Below are 15,416 nucleotides of genomic sequence, written 5' to 3' on the forward strand. Positions count from 1 at the left end.
AATAATTTTCTTTCAAGTATACATTTACCTCTGTCACTTCATTCCTGCTGTTGGGGAATAGGAGACATAGCACTGCTCTGGTTGCTTTGATACCTTACGTGCCGTGAAGTGTAGCTTCAAGTGAATCCTTCAGAAATTTAGTGCTTCTTGACAGACTTCCTGAGTGGATCCAGATTCCAAGCCCAACATCAGAGGTCTCTGGCCAAATGTAAAACAAAGGAAGATAAAAGGCAAAGAGTTTTTAAAATATTCCTTATACTCTGAAAATGTTATTTTGTATCTTAACATTGATACATTTTGCAGACTTTCAGTCTTCAGTTGCCCTACAGTCTTCCACTTGTATTATCAGAATAAAACCGTACAGAGCTTCAAAACTACTGTAAAGACATCACACATATAGTTATGCAGAAAGTTGTAAAATAAAACATCACAGAACTTAAAGCAGGTAACTCTTTTCCTATTTCCCTCATTCAAACAACTGTCAGCTTGAGGCTTGATCCAACAGTAACAGGAATAATTTAAGTAAACTTAAATCATGTGATTGACCTAAATTCCTATGATGTTTACCATTTACTGCAAGAGCTTCTTTGAGTGATTTTTGAATCACTTGAAGTTCATCACAAACTTAAAATTATTTCTCAGTATTTAGGCAGTATCTACTGCAGGCTGTAATCTAGCCAGCTGATAATGACTCTGCCAGGGAATAAATAGCAGCAAATCAGAAGTTTGGTGGTCTGTTTCCCAAGGATTACAGTTGTAAAGAACATTTCACTTTACTTCAGCTGAAAAGAGTTGTTCAGGAAATGGGCACTTGGTGGCATTTGTTACTTAAGCATTAGCTAGTGGGATTTTGTGTTTGGTTTTCTTGGTCTTCTCCCCCCCACACACTTGGGCTTTATGTGAAAGTTTTACCATTCACAAAATGCTGAATTATCAGGCTTTGTGATCCCTTTCTACCAAACCTGGATGTAGTATGTGTCATGGTTTAGCATAGTTTGGGTTTTTCGTTAAGAAGGGCTCCATCAGCCACCACAAAACCCAAACTATGCTAAACCATGACAGTATGGAAAATAAAACATAGCCAGGCACACATTGTAATGAGAATTGGTTTGTCTTAGCTACAGAGGCAAGAAATGCAGAGGCTTCAAATCATGTGTGAATTGCCCTGCCCTTCTCCCCTCCAGCTGGAGCAAATGCCTCTCATATCAAAACACCCAAACCCCTGAAAAACCCACTACATGGTTGACATTCCTACAGAAACTGAGGCTCAGGGTTTTGTTGGGTTTGAATGATTAGCAGGTAGCTGGTATTGCTTAAGCTCAGAGGCTGTAAAGGAGAACTTGCTGGCCTTGCTGCTGGTCTGTATGCCTGTATTCGAGAGATTTCAATTGTGCTGCTTTCATCTGACCAAGAAAATTTTTTAATCTTCACAGAAAGAGAGCTTGTTTGAAACCTGACCCAAGTGTACTTCCTGCTGGACAGGCTGCAGGAATAAGGAAGTTGCCATCACTCTTGTGCTGTGGCTGTATTTCTTCTTGCAGAGCTCTCTGTTCTGTGGTTTGGGTTTTATGGCCAGAAGATTCATGGAATTACTTTTTCTCCTTTCCCCTGACCTGGCCCCTTAGGGCTTCAGACAGAGTGGGTCCTACCTGCTGCTGAGGTCTTTCCCAGGCCAATGTGCCTTTTAGGCCCTTGTAGGTAAGACTGGGGGAAAGAGAAAATTATGTCAGATACATTATGGAATTTCCTGGATTTTCTGTTGTTTCTGTTTCTTTGTGTTTTAGTTACATTCATTTTCATGGGAAACTTGTATAGATATTGTAATTACAGAAATCTCCATGTCTTAGGTATTCTTATGAATTTTAAAGCAAAGATTTCTGGGGAAAAACACCCAGGATCTTTACATCAAAGAACTGGCTAATAAAGGCCTTTTCAGAATCATGAAGGGGAAAAGAAACAAATAAAGTGACTGGTTAGTGCCAGAGAGTTGTGGCTCAGCAGTGCAGTGCTGATGAAAGGGGAGAAGTTGCAAGTAAAAACTCATGTAAATTATATAAAATAAAAATTCATATATTTTCTGGCCTAAAAAAATCAATTGTTTGAATCTTTGTAATTGATCACCAAAAGAACTAATGTGTGTGATAGTTATTTAAAAGGATTATTATTTATTTTAGAGAATCTGAGTGCATGAGTGCTCAAAGATGTACTCTGAGCTTATCTGCAAATAATAATTACTGTGATTAACTAGTAAGAAATTACTTAGTCATTGCACATTTTAACATGGAGCTTTAATTCAAAAAAGCAGCACCCCTATTTATCTAACACTGATTTAAATACAGGACTGAATGAAGTTCATCAGAATGTTGATGAAAAGTGAAAAAACATCCTGCAGTGTATACATTTAAACTCTATTTATATAAGTGTAAAATTTAATATTTCATATATAAGGGATTATGTATAAAAAATATAATTCAGCTGTGCTTGAACACTTTCATAAAAATACTTCTGAAATAATTGATAAAGGAATGTCTCCTTGAAGCTACAGAATTGCCAATACTCTCTATTGGCATGCTTAAGCAGTGATATCTGAATTTCCCAAGCATTGGTGTATTCATTTACCTAAAGCCATTACAAAGTAGGGAAGAACTAATGCCCCTACTTCACAGACAGATTAGACAGATTTTCTGAGGCCATGCAATAGTTTTTTGGTAAAGTGTAGACTAAAAGTTAAGCCTCAAATCCCAGAAAAGTATTTCATCTTTCAGATCATTCTCCTCTCCACAGCTCTTTATAGCAGAATAGAAACATTAAATCCTCCTTAAAAAAAAGCTAACAAACACACATAAACACAACCCCTCCCCTCCAAACAAACAGACAAAAAAACCCCAAAACTCCAAAACCAAACTAAAACAGCCCCAAAACCCAACAAACAAACCCCCATAAGCGCTGGAGCAGAAATAGTTGTCTGTATTAGTGCGCGTTGGCCTAAACTGATTCCATGATCAATGGAGGGAAAAAGAGAATTTTCAGGTTGTGATCCATCTATTCTAATTAAAGTATATAAAATGAGAGCCTGTAATTTCCATCCTCTTGGCCATTCTGCAGGAGTCTGCTGTAGATTGCAATTTTTTTCTGGAAGGACTGGTACCTACTCATTTAAAGCTCTAACAGAATCATGGCTACAAAGCCAAGTAAAATTGCAGTCATGTTGTTTGTGGCATAAATACAGAGTCTGGTGATCTAACGTGACTTGTGATTTATTTTTTGAACTAATAATTGGGCAAAGGAGCATTCTAGTGCTAGTATCATGCTCAAGTCTTAGACCTAACTCCTGCTTTTACCTACAACCCATCAGTTTATGCAGGATGTAATGACAGAATTTCAACATCTAACATAGAAACCATCATTTCCCTTATCACACAGGTGTCTTGTAAGGATTAATTATTTTTTCAATTATTAGAAGATACAAGTGCCATGGAAATGTTATTATAAATGATCTGTGTCAAAGTCTGGAGTCTTATTTAAAAGGGCAGTTAATTAATTTCTAGTAATTCCCAGATGAAACATAGATTGATATTTTTAAAATCTCACATACTGACTGTATAATAAGATTTGGTTCTTTTTCAGATCCTTCCCTTCAAAATCAACTCTCTTTTCCAAATACCATGTGTTTGGAATTCATTTCTGTAATTTTTCCTGCAAGTTTGCTGTTTGTCTTCCAAATATTTACTCCCAGAACTTCAGTTCACTGCAATCAGTAAATAAAAGATGATGGGGCTGATACAAATTTTAAAGTGCATTCCATTTTTATTTTTCCATCATACTTATCAAATGAGAGAGCAGGGCTCATAGAAATTTAAACTTACTTTGTCTACCTTTGTGTGAGTGTATTGGTGTAGACATTTCAGGACAGTGGAATAATAATTTTTTTTTTTTTAATGGAGGGAAAAGACCTCAGCTGACCTCAAGCAGCTGTCCAGCAAATGGAAGGTTGCTTTCAATGGGATTGTAAAGCAATGTTGTGGACATCAATCCTGCAGAACTCTATTCACTTGCATTTCTTAGGTTAAAAGTATTTTCTAGATTCGTGTGTTGGAGTTATAAATACATTGAATTGGTGCTAATGTGCTCAACTTTTGGCAGATGAAGATCATCATGTTTCTATGAAAATCATCTTTAGATAATGAGATAGCTTTATATACCAGCATATGCCTACAGAAAATGTGTTTAAACATCATTCACTGAAACCTCGAGTAACAGACTTATTGGCATATGAGCAAAATGTTCTCAGGCAAGGGAAGCTGATACACCCTGGTAGATCTATCAGCACTGATCACCCCGCTGCACAATTTCTGCCATCACTGGAGGTTGGCTGTCACTCTTTTGTTCCTGCTGGTAATGTCAAGGAGCTTCTGACAGCGGTAAAGATGCCCCAAATCTTGTGTCCCCATGTCTAGGCAACAGCCAAGTGGAGCAGGTACTGCGAGTAGGCACCACAGGACACAAGGTACAGAGCAGAGCTTCCCACCCTGGAGATTCATTAGAAATTGAGTTTGTTGAGTAGACAGGACAGACACAAGACATGGTCAGACAAGTGTATTGGTCAGTCTGCTTACATGCTACCAGTCCCTACTACTCCTTTTTCCTAAACATCCCATAGTATGCCTTGGACAATGACAAGATGGCACCCTTAAGGAGTCCTGCATCCCATAAGGAGTCCCACACCCCTGCGGACATGAACCCCTTTCAATCTGCAGGGTGATCCAGAGAGCTTCTCCCATCAACCGTCTGGTGGGTGGCACTCCTGGACATGATGGCTGATGGCTCACTGTGATGGCCCTGGATGGAGCCAGGGCAGGGGCCCCTTGGCATTGATCAGGTTATTTGGGGTCATCCACCTTTCATTTTTCTCCATGTGTTTTATCCTTTATGTGTGGAGAAAAGCCAGGTTATCATATATCCCAATGTGTAAAACTGACCTTTTTTGTTTATGATGAGCTAATGGTGAATGCTGAGGAAGGACCACCCAGAACTCCTTTTGCACCAAAGGAAATGTTGTTTTGACCCATAGAATGGAAATGTGTCAGAAACAAAGAGAAAAACCAGCAGTTAGTTATGAAAACTAAAGATGATAAGTTACATCAACTGACAATAAAAATTATCCATGTGGGAGAGTCTGTTGTAGATGAAGGGTAGGCAAGCAGATATGATCATTCCAAAGAAGGTCAAGAATGGCTGGGAACACTCAAGACTTAAAAGTGATTTTTTATAATAGTAACTTATACATGAAAGAAGCCAGCGGATTTGTCCTCTCTTTTCCTTTTTTCCTTTTTTCTTTTTTGAGGGTTGTTTTGTTTAAGAGTGGAAGCCAAATCTCTGAAATCAACTGAAATTACAGCAGTAGAGTTTATTGAATGCTGTAGAGTCAGATCCTGGACAGTCCTGTTGCACTGTGGTTTCACAACAAGGATTAGGGAACAAAGTCATCAAAGTTTTGATCAAAGCAGACTCTGAAGCCTCCTTTTGCTTGATCAAGTTTTTGACAGTGCAAACTACAGGATGTTGTTTAACAATCTCTGCCACCTTCTCTGATTTAGTTCTTAAATGGTTTCAAAGCTACTGTATTTTGCAGAAAGAAAATATAAGACAGTTGCAGAAAATTATTGAAATAGTAGGTCAGGTGAGATGACTGAAATGGTGCCTGTTGCCTTCAGCCTGTGAATCTGTGGATAGGCCATGGCCTGATGCTATCCCATCATTGCACGAAGCACTGGTTTGGCCTCTTTACCATCTTCTGGATTCTGAATTAGTCTTCCAAATTCTTGGGGTTTGTGCATGATGTAATATCATTATAGTTAGTGAAAAGGTCATTATCAGCTCGCAGAAAAAGCTTTTGCTCCATGATTACTCAGAAAATTGAAAACTTTCATTGGCTGTAGTTGTTATTTTCAGACAAAGCTAACACTGAATTTGGTGCAGAGCATGTAAGGTCATGTCTACAGCACACAGAGCTTGTGAAGGGAATTCCCCCCTTTCAGCTTGAACCTGGCTGGAAGCCTGCTGAGATATCCTGACAGGACAGCACTGTGTGGGCACAGCAGCTCACCAGCTGAAAGAATTAAGGCTTCTTTGTTATAGGACTTGCTACTTTGCCTGTGATGCTCTGAGGACAGAGCTGTGCTGCTTTCTCAGTCCCATCCCAGGGATTTCATGCTGTCATCCACGCCATGACACCCATTTGGCCCACAGGTTTCATTGTTGGGTGGATTTCTCTCAATTTAAAGTTAAACCGAGCCATACAAATTCACAGTCTACCCTTTGATTTAGCAATCAGGCAGTGCCACTTGTGCTGGTGTTTGTTTTGGGGGTTCACATGAGTTCATGTATCTCCCATGTAGGGAGTTTGCATGGGGCAAGTCTGTGTGAGTCACAGAGCATCTAGACTGTGTCTGGTACAAAAGCTAAACTTCTTTCACTCCACACTGTGAGTTAAGGTATGAGGTAATTTCATTTCTGTGAGTCTTTGGAAAATGTTATTTTATCCCACCATGTGTAAAGATGGGCCTTCCAGTGTTTGTTGTGGTTTTATTTTCTAATTTCAGAGACCATAATGTCAATATCTCAAATAGGCACAGTAAATTAAGGGTTGTAGGTGGAATCATGCTCCAACCAAATTTAGGTGGTAGCAAACATGGATTAATATCTGCAAATGCATCAAACAGAAAAACATAAATGAAATTGAGGGTAGAAGATTTCTTCTTTATGCATTTCTAAGGGATTTTTTTGTTAGCTCTATATGCCTTCAAGGTTTAGCAAATGTATGTGCAGGAAAGGAAGTATTTTGTCATAAATTGGATTCCATTCTTTCTGCACTTGGGATAAAATATTCAAGTCAATCTACCCTTTAGTGGATAAATTGAACACCATTGTGTTGTAAGTTTCTAATCCTGCACCTCTCTTTTAATTTGTTTGGTTTTTTTAATAATACATGTAGTCCATAGACTTTTGCATACCGTGTCTGCAGAGTGTAATTTAATGTGCCCTTCTGTAAACTTTCATGCAGAAAACGTCAGTTAGTTACATACCTAAACCATACAAGACATTGCCCTAACAATTCCATCTTCAGAAAGGTTAGTGTGTGTGGATTTTTTGTAATGTGCGAATTATTGAGATAGCTTATTTGAAAGGTGGTGAAGGAGAGGAAAATCCTGTGCAGATGGAGAAATGAGATTTTTTTAAAACTGAGGGTTTTAGCAGTTCGGAGTGCTTTTCAAAGGCTTTGTATCAGTGACATGAGATAATTGAACAATATTTTACTGTTTAAAAAATGAAATGTTCCTGATAGTAACAGAGGCTTTTGTTTCAAGCCTACTCAATGTAAACCATCTATATGGTAACTAGAGCATTCTTTATTTTTTCACATTTCAATTAATGTTTGTTTGGGGTGGAGTTTTTTGTTCTACTACTGGCAGTACTTCATATGAATCCAGTGTAATCAATCCAGAAATGTATTTTCTTTTAAAAATTTCCAGCTCCATGTTTCCCTCTGCTTCTTCATAATGTTCAAATTCTCCAAAGGCACCAACATGGGAATTTACATTCTTTTCAATAACCATGGATTATGCCATTTAACTTTGACATTAATCAAACTAGCAATGTCCGTGTTCAGGAATTTAGCTTGCAAAACCCACTTCAGATAAGATAATCAAAGTGCTCTGCAATTGTTATTAATAACTTGAGATGTAAATTGTCACTGGATTCTAAATTACATATTACTGATATTTTTGTCCTGTATTTTTCTGTAAAAATTAGATTTTTTTTTCCCCATACCACTTAGGCAAACCCATAGTTTAGGATTGTATTTATCTGTGCTGCAATTTTACTTGGATTTTGCCTTGCATATGTCAGGTGGCACATATACTTTGGGTGTTTTGTTTGAGATGGGGGCAGCAAGGAAGGGGATTTCTTTTCTCCTGCAAGTGCAGGATTGCCATACAGCTGTGAGACCCCTTTAATTAAGTCAGAGTAAGCTACATCAGATGGGCTGCTATCTGAATGAAGACAGCTGAACTGTCAGTGCTCTGCTTTAATTAGAACTTTTAGTATTTCAGCCCTAACTGCCCAAAGTGTGACCTGTCAAGCTGCTGAGAGGCTGCCCCTTCCTGATAGAGGTGCAGCTCTGAGCGCAGGACTGGCACACACTTATATCCAATTTGTGCACAGTCACTTGGTGGGTTAGTGGTCTTTTCTTTGTTGATGTGCTCGTTGTCTGCAAGAACAGAAAGTCACTGGCCTGTTAATATTAAAGGTTATTTGGACTTGTTAAATAGCTCATCAAAAGCCAGCCCACATCTCCTGACCCTAATCTTTCACATGGTTTGAGACTGTCCAGCAGTTTCTTCCCCTCTAACACTTACTGGTAAAGCTTAAGAGGCAAAAGAGAGAGCTGGATATGGGACATAGATCCAAATTTGGGTGCATTTACCCAAGCTGGATTGAGCAATTTCATGTCTTTCCATGACTGAATGGGGAATGTCCTCTTCCCCCTGTCATGTTTCTCCCTTTCACAGCTCCCTGTTCTTCCTTCCCTTGAGCTGAAAAGGTCCTCTGGAAGGCAGCAAGGCAGAGAGAACAGGAGTGGGAAAGACAGATGGCAGCTTATGTGAATTCTCAGTGAGCTGCTTGGGATGTCCTGGGTTGCTTTGTGTCATCCTCTGCAGTTCCTCCTCACTCTGGTGTATCATTAGAGAGTTAATTACCCCAGGCAAAGACCTGTTGAAATAGGTAGATAAATGCATCTGGCTGGAAGTTTTTCACATTTAGGCTTTGCTATTAAGCATGTAAAGAGTGTTCAGCTTGCATTTTGACAACTGGCTCCCCCTTGGAGCTGATCAGAGCAGTGCCTACCCTGCAGCTGGAGCACTGAACCAGAGCTGCACTGCTGCTGTTTGAAACAGTTCCCAGGGGACACTAAAATATTTCATACACAAAGCTGCTTGATCTCTAGCTCTATATTCTTTGACACTGCCTTACTGTAGCCCAGTTTCTTGGCTTTCACAAGGCACATTTCTATGTTAAAGTCCAGCTGCAGAAATCCAAAGCCTTGCATTGGTAGATCACAAGCCAAAGCGGCCAAAGTGCCTTTTGTCTCTGTAATAAAATTGCCTATAGCATAATTCTATTTAAATCATGACGTGGAACCATAGAACTAACCTCTTCAATCATTTCTTAAGGGGAGGGAAGCCCTCTTGGAGAGAAAGGTATATAAATATGTGTTGTGAAATCCACTGACTGATATCAGAAGAAATAGAATTATTCAGATGGACAGCAAAATTATTTTCCAAAAATTAAGACCTAGATAAAATTTAAAATTATTTCTTCATCTCTGGAGGAGTTTATCAATCTTACTTATTTTGTTTTTACAAAGTACATTAGCAAATACATTAAAAATGTTTTTTCTGTCTGAATCCTTCTAATTGCTCTCCTCTGGAGTGTATAGTCTCTTCACTCCCTCTGTGTTTTGCAGCTCTGTCTGTCCTAAATCATTATGTCATCAGTGCACAGGGACACCAGTGATTCACTATAATTTATAGCAGTGAGAGCTGAAATAGTCTCTGTCCTAAGTTTGCCACATTGTATGTAGTTTGTGGGACAGTTTAACCAAGAAAGCACAGCTGGAGCAGCAGGATCTGTCCTGCAACACACATACAGCATGGGATGCAACTTCAGCAAAGTGTCCTGAGACAATTATAAACAAAGAGTCTAATTGGCATGATTCTGGATATAAGCAAACCTCTCAGTTCAAAGTTGTATTTAGCGAGAAGTAAAGGAAAATTATTTTTGAAATTATTAAGGAGGATGGAAGTGGGTTTTTAAAAAACCAAGAAGTCCTGCCTGCAGGTTGTGATCATAGCAAAAATGTTTCTAGGATTAAATCATAGTAAAAAGAATGTCCATCTGGTGTGTCCATGAAGATATGAAACTGAAAATAGAAAACTGGACTGCAAGACCACCTTTCCACTTTTTATTCCCCAGCACTTTTTCAATAAAAATGTGGGTTTAGCTTGATTGGCATGTTTTCCACATTCTTGTTTAATTTGCTTTGTTGTTTTTCCATAAAATAATTATTTATTTTAAAAAATTAAAAGGTTGTTTATACTTTTTTTCATAGTGTCAGATGATATATTGATTAGAGATTTAATTTAGTGGAAAAAAATGTTTTCATTTAAAATAGAACAAAGAATTTAATGTATGCAAAAATTGTTTTACTTACTTGATGTTCTTTTAAAAATGACATTTTTAATTTGACATGCTAGTTTTTGGTAAGTAATCTGAAGAATAGTTATTCTCAAAGGTTAAGTAAAAACCGAAGGGAAAGTGTATTTATCAAATTTTCTTTGTCTCACTAAATACAAATAGTGCATACGTAGTTAACATTGAGTTGTATTATCCTCTATCTAATCTCTTTCTCTTGCTTTTCAATAATTTAATAAACTGGGTTTTTGCACAGAAGTGGTAGTGCCTCTTTGAAGCACGCTTAACAGTTTGAGGTTTGCAGTCGACATTTGCATTATGGGTTCCAATTATTGCTTTCTGGGTTGGAAAAGCACTAAGGGTTAAGCCTCAGATCCCAGCACAACAATAATTACAAAGCAATACTGATCCCTTTCCTTTTTTCCACCTTCTGCTCTCTCTAGAGCTACATCTACAATGATCCTATGAGGTACTACATGAGACAAAACCCCAAAGAGCGATTGCTTTCTTTGGCACAGGCATCCAAATCCCATCAGGAATCCTCTGAGAATCCCCACGGGAGGACCCTCAGCCAGCGCCAGCCAGACCAGCTCTTGCCAGAGTCGGGAATGGGGCTCAGCCAAAAGAGCCTGATGGCCGCACTGCACTCCTACATCACCCAGAACCTGTCGGCACAGAGCAGTGATAAAAGCCCTCACAGCAGGACTAAAGGGTCTCAGGCTTATGCTGAGAGATTGTATTCTACACAGGTCAGTCCTTTTGATGGAACTTTTGCCAAAGGAAAAGCAGAAGATTTCAAAGTGAAGAAGCCGCTCCAGCCAAGGCCTGTGCCTGGAGTGCTGAGGGCAACCCCTGAGATGCTGAGTCATAAATCTGCTTCCCAGGATAATCCAAAGGACCCTCTGAGCATTGTGGACGGTAAAGTTGATATTTACTTATTTTTTCTTATCTGAACTTTCCCTCATGTTTACTGAGCGTTTTTGAGAAAAAGAAAATAAAATTAGACATTTGATATATCTCCTACTATTGGCATATTTATATCTACCATAACACAGTAATAATGTTCACCATTCCAACTACTCTTTCCCTGCAAACGTCTACCCACATTCTTCAGCCCACCTTCCATATGCGTGCAGAAATATATGGCACTTAGTAAGACATAGCATTTATGTAATTTATTATATTTTCAAAGCATTTTACAAACAGCGCATAATTATGGGTATATCTTTGCTATCAAATCTGTTTTTATGCAGTCATCCCACACTATATATATAGATAATATAGGAATGCTTGGTTTTGTTCCACATCTATTTATTTAACTAGAAATTCAAGGACCATGGGTAAAATTCAAAGTTAAGTACAGAATTTAATAAATGAGATGAATTCTGGCACGGAACACAGAGAAGGGAGGAGTCTGTCAGTTCCATGGATAGGTGGACAGGAAGGTGGGGTTGCATCTAGTTTTGTCTGGACATTCTGTAACAAAGAACCCATTTCCTGGATTTTCTTTTGTTTTTTTGATAATGCTGTCTAACAGTGATTGAATCCCAGGTTCCTCTGTACATGATAGTTCAACAAATATTTAAATGAAAATGGAGGGTAACATCCCCTTGCTGTGATACACTTTAAGCACTGCTTTGTAAGATGAGTCTTGGGGATCAGGTAGACTTTATAACTCTGATTCATTTTGTTGTTTCTTTAAACTAATCTAACTATCAATGTTATTCCAGTGGTTCAGAATGCCTGAAAAATTAAAGAGTTGATCCTCAACCATTGTCAAGCACTTATATCTGTTACACTGCAGTCACCACTATCCCAATGGATTTTGGTGATATGTAAGAGGGTTCCTTTGAATCCCTCTTGTAGTTATTATCATCCATAAAGTGTAGTGTTCTTTGATTTGTTTTGTTGGCTTTTTTAAAAATCCCCCAAAACCAGAACACACACAAACACACAGAAATGTCAGAGTTGCAGCAGAGGAAAGATAATGCTTGCAATCTAAAGGATGCTCAGAAGTGAAAGCATTCTTGGTATGGTGCCCAGAGATAATAGGTTTCAAGGAATGAACTATAATGTAAAATCAAATCCAGGTGGCACTGTAAGTCTCTTGCACAGGTTAGACAATTTTGTTGCTAGACTCAAAACAAACTAGGCACATGCTGGTTTCATTATCCTCCAGCTGTTCCACTTCACCTTTCCTGGTAGGAGCCAACTGGGAAAAAAATGCTTAACACTTACAGGGAATAACATGTTTCACAATTCATTGGGTTGTACGACTTTGACTTCTCATACATAATATGCCCTGTAGGAACTTCTGCCATTGCACTTGCTTTTAAATGTTGCATGGACAAGACATTATGAACTGTTTGAATAGGAAATAATATGGTTTCCATTGTATTTTTGAGCCACGTAGTCTCACAAGAAAGTGGTGAGGACAGACCCCAGTATATTTATTGCTTAAAATGCTGTCCATTGCAATGAAGGTGGTTTAGATTCAGATTTCCCAGGCTGACCACACCACCTCTTTCTGCTTTTAACCTTTCTCCAGTCTCTCTTGTGCTTATGGATTATTGTAGGCTTGTGGGTTGTTTGTGTCTCACACTCTGTAAACTACAGAACTGTAAAAAACTGCAAAGCTTGGGGTGCTCAGATCTCTGATCCATCTGACAGAGGATTAGGCAAAAGCACTGGACTGGGAGAACAATCCAGAAGGTACTGAGCAGATTAGTCCTGAGAATTGCTGCAAAACAGTAAAAAGGCAGGTAAATTCTCTAACAAGGCATCCTGAGGGAGAAATACAAGAGAGGGAAATGTGGAGTTATTTTTCTATCAGATTTGGAAGCTGTTACCTCTTGGAGTAGCATGATGTGTGTGGGTACTGCCTTTGTAGTCGCTGTGCAATACTGGAATTGTTAATCTCTCCTCTGCACCAGCCGTATTTAGAATTTGGCTCAGTTTGATGTGGTTTGTTCTAGTCTACTGGGTTTTTTTGTGTTAAATATTACAGAATATGTCTCTCTGTTCCTTTGAAAAGGTCACAGAATTAGTAATTCAGATGTCTTAAGAAAATAGCCAACTTCCATGTTTATGGAGCAAAAATATTTTTTATATGTCCTCTCTTGCAAAGCTGGGATCACCATTCCATATGGTGCTCAGCTGCTGAGACAGCTAACGTGTGGTCAGTAGGCTGATGGGTTGAAGAAGACAGACCACCCTATGGAACTTCTTGCAAAGTTACTGCTGCCATACCATGTGGTTGTCAGGCAAGTTGGCTTTGGCTCTTGTGCCAGCAGAGTATGAGGCATGATTTATATGCTGTACAATAAAAAGCTGTTTCCCCTGGATAAGGTGCTATTGTTACCTACTATTCTATTTGTGGAGCTTATATTAAAAATTACATCACCTGGGACATATGCCTTTGCTGCCGTCATGGTTCCAGGGTAACTGTGAACGGCAGTTGGCATTCATCTGTTGGATAGCTGGAGCTAAGGGAGGAATCTGGTTTGCAGTACAAGCCCTGTGAAACAGGACTGAGCATTGCTGAGTCTACTTGGAAGGGAGTCAGTGGGAGACTATAAAAGCTGTGCACAGGTAAATGCATGTTCAAGTACATGTGCTGCTTAAGTGCTGTGCCATTACAGTATCCATCTGCTTTTTGGTCCTTCTCCAACAATATTTTCTGATTTTAATAAATTCATCATATTACCCAAAGGTGTCAGTAAACAGATGCAATGGTATTTATCTGTTTACCAGCGTTATCCAATAATTTACAAATTATTGCAAACATGGACCAGTGCCATAACAAGTGTAAATATCCATATTTACATGGACAAGGATTAATATTGTATCAGTAGCCTTGTGAAGTTAGCAAGACTCTTTATGTAGACCTGCATTTCACCAGGCTGTTACAGACTGTTTCTTTGGTGGCTGTCCCTCCTAGGGTAGTAAAAATATGTCGTTCCTCATACTTACTGGCTTTGGTTATTGCCTTTGGTCCTTGACATTTTAAGTCACATTGCAGTTGTTCAATAAAAGTAGATATAATGCCAAAGTTTTACTCATGTCAATGCAGTATCTAGGAGTCTGTTTGATGAACTGTGCCCAGGTGGCAATGAGCAAGGCAGGAATGCCACCATTAGAGGAACAGGAGGCTCCTCTATATAATACTGAGGTTTTAGTGAACCAGAAGAACCTGCAGTGAGCCTGTCAGTATTATCTGGAATAGGGCCTGTGGCCATTCTTTTTTCGTGTTATTCCTTGCCCTGTTCCCCCATTCCCATTTGTTTGAGATTAAGACTGCTTTTTTGTTGACAATGGATATTAAAGATGAGTCTGAAGATGGACTGAACAGATGAGACTTGGCTAAAACTACAGGTACAGAGAAAAGTGACTTTGGAAAAAATGGAAGGGAAATGACAAGGCTACATTGCCTGCATGTTGTTGAGTAGCTCAGTAGCTGGTCTTGACAGCTAGCTGTGAGTCAAATGAAATAAACAAAAATCTAGTAGTGTTACATTAATATAACTCTTTTAATTATATGAAATACAATCCTCTTTTAAGATTTGTCTTCAAATGATGTTTTATTCGTAAAGTTTTAGTTTTGATTTGGATCTGACATATATTCTGTCTTTTCATTGCTGACTTTATTAGCTCTGCTTCAATAATTTAGGCTTTTCTGTCAAGATATTGTCCGATAGTTCTATAGAAGGTAAGAACAGAAATGATGCCTAAGCAGACACAAGGCTCCTGTGGTAATCCAAGAGTGCTGGTTTTTTCCTACAGCTTAGTTTTCTGCATTGCTGCTATGTGTAGCATCCTCTCCAACTGGCCAGCTCCCAGGTAGCTCTTGTGCTTCTTTAAAAAGTGGCTTGAACTCAGGTTGATCAAGTGTATTGAAAAATTTTGTTGCAGTTTGGATTAATCTGCTCCTGTAGATTACCTTCCTAAACTAAAGGATTTGGTCACTATGTCTTTACTGTATTATTTACAATATTTACTATAAAATATATTTACTATATATTTTACTATATAATATTTTACTATATTTTTACTATATTATTTACTATATTACTATATTAAATTCATAACAGGGAATGGGTGCAACACAATGAAAGGAAAGTTTTCAGTTTTCTCTGAAGTTTTGCTAAGCTTCCATCAAACTT

The 15,416-nt window shown here is 38.5% G+C and overlaps 1 protein-coding gene across 4 annotated transcripts in view; it reads left to right on the forward strand.

The window, feature by feature from the left end:
* PTPRN2 (protein tyrosine phosphatase receptor type N2) overlaps positions 1-15,416 on the forward strand; it is a 654,654-nt gene that overhangs the window by 241,786 nt on the left and 397,452 nt on the right. For all 4 annotated transcript variants that reach the window (XM_042044446.1, XM_042044450.1, XM_042044448.1 and 1 more), the window contains exon 6: positions 10,698-11,172. In XM_042044446.1, the coding sequence (XP_041900380.1) occupies positions 10,698-11,172 (475 nt within the window). The remainder of the gene's footprint in view (positions 1-10,697; positions 11,173-15,416) is intronic.

This window comes from Corvus kubaryi, unplaced genomic scaffold (assembly GCF_017639235.1).
Source record: "Corvus kubaryi isolate FWS band 111438036 unplaced genomic scaffold, C.kubaryi_AGA036_p1.0 37398, whole genome shotgun sequence".
NCBI lineage: Eukaryota > Metazoa > Chordata > Aves > Passeriformes > Corvidae > Corvus > Corvus kubaryi.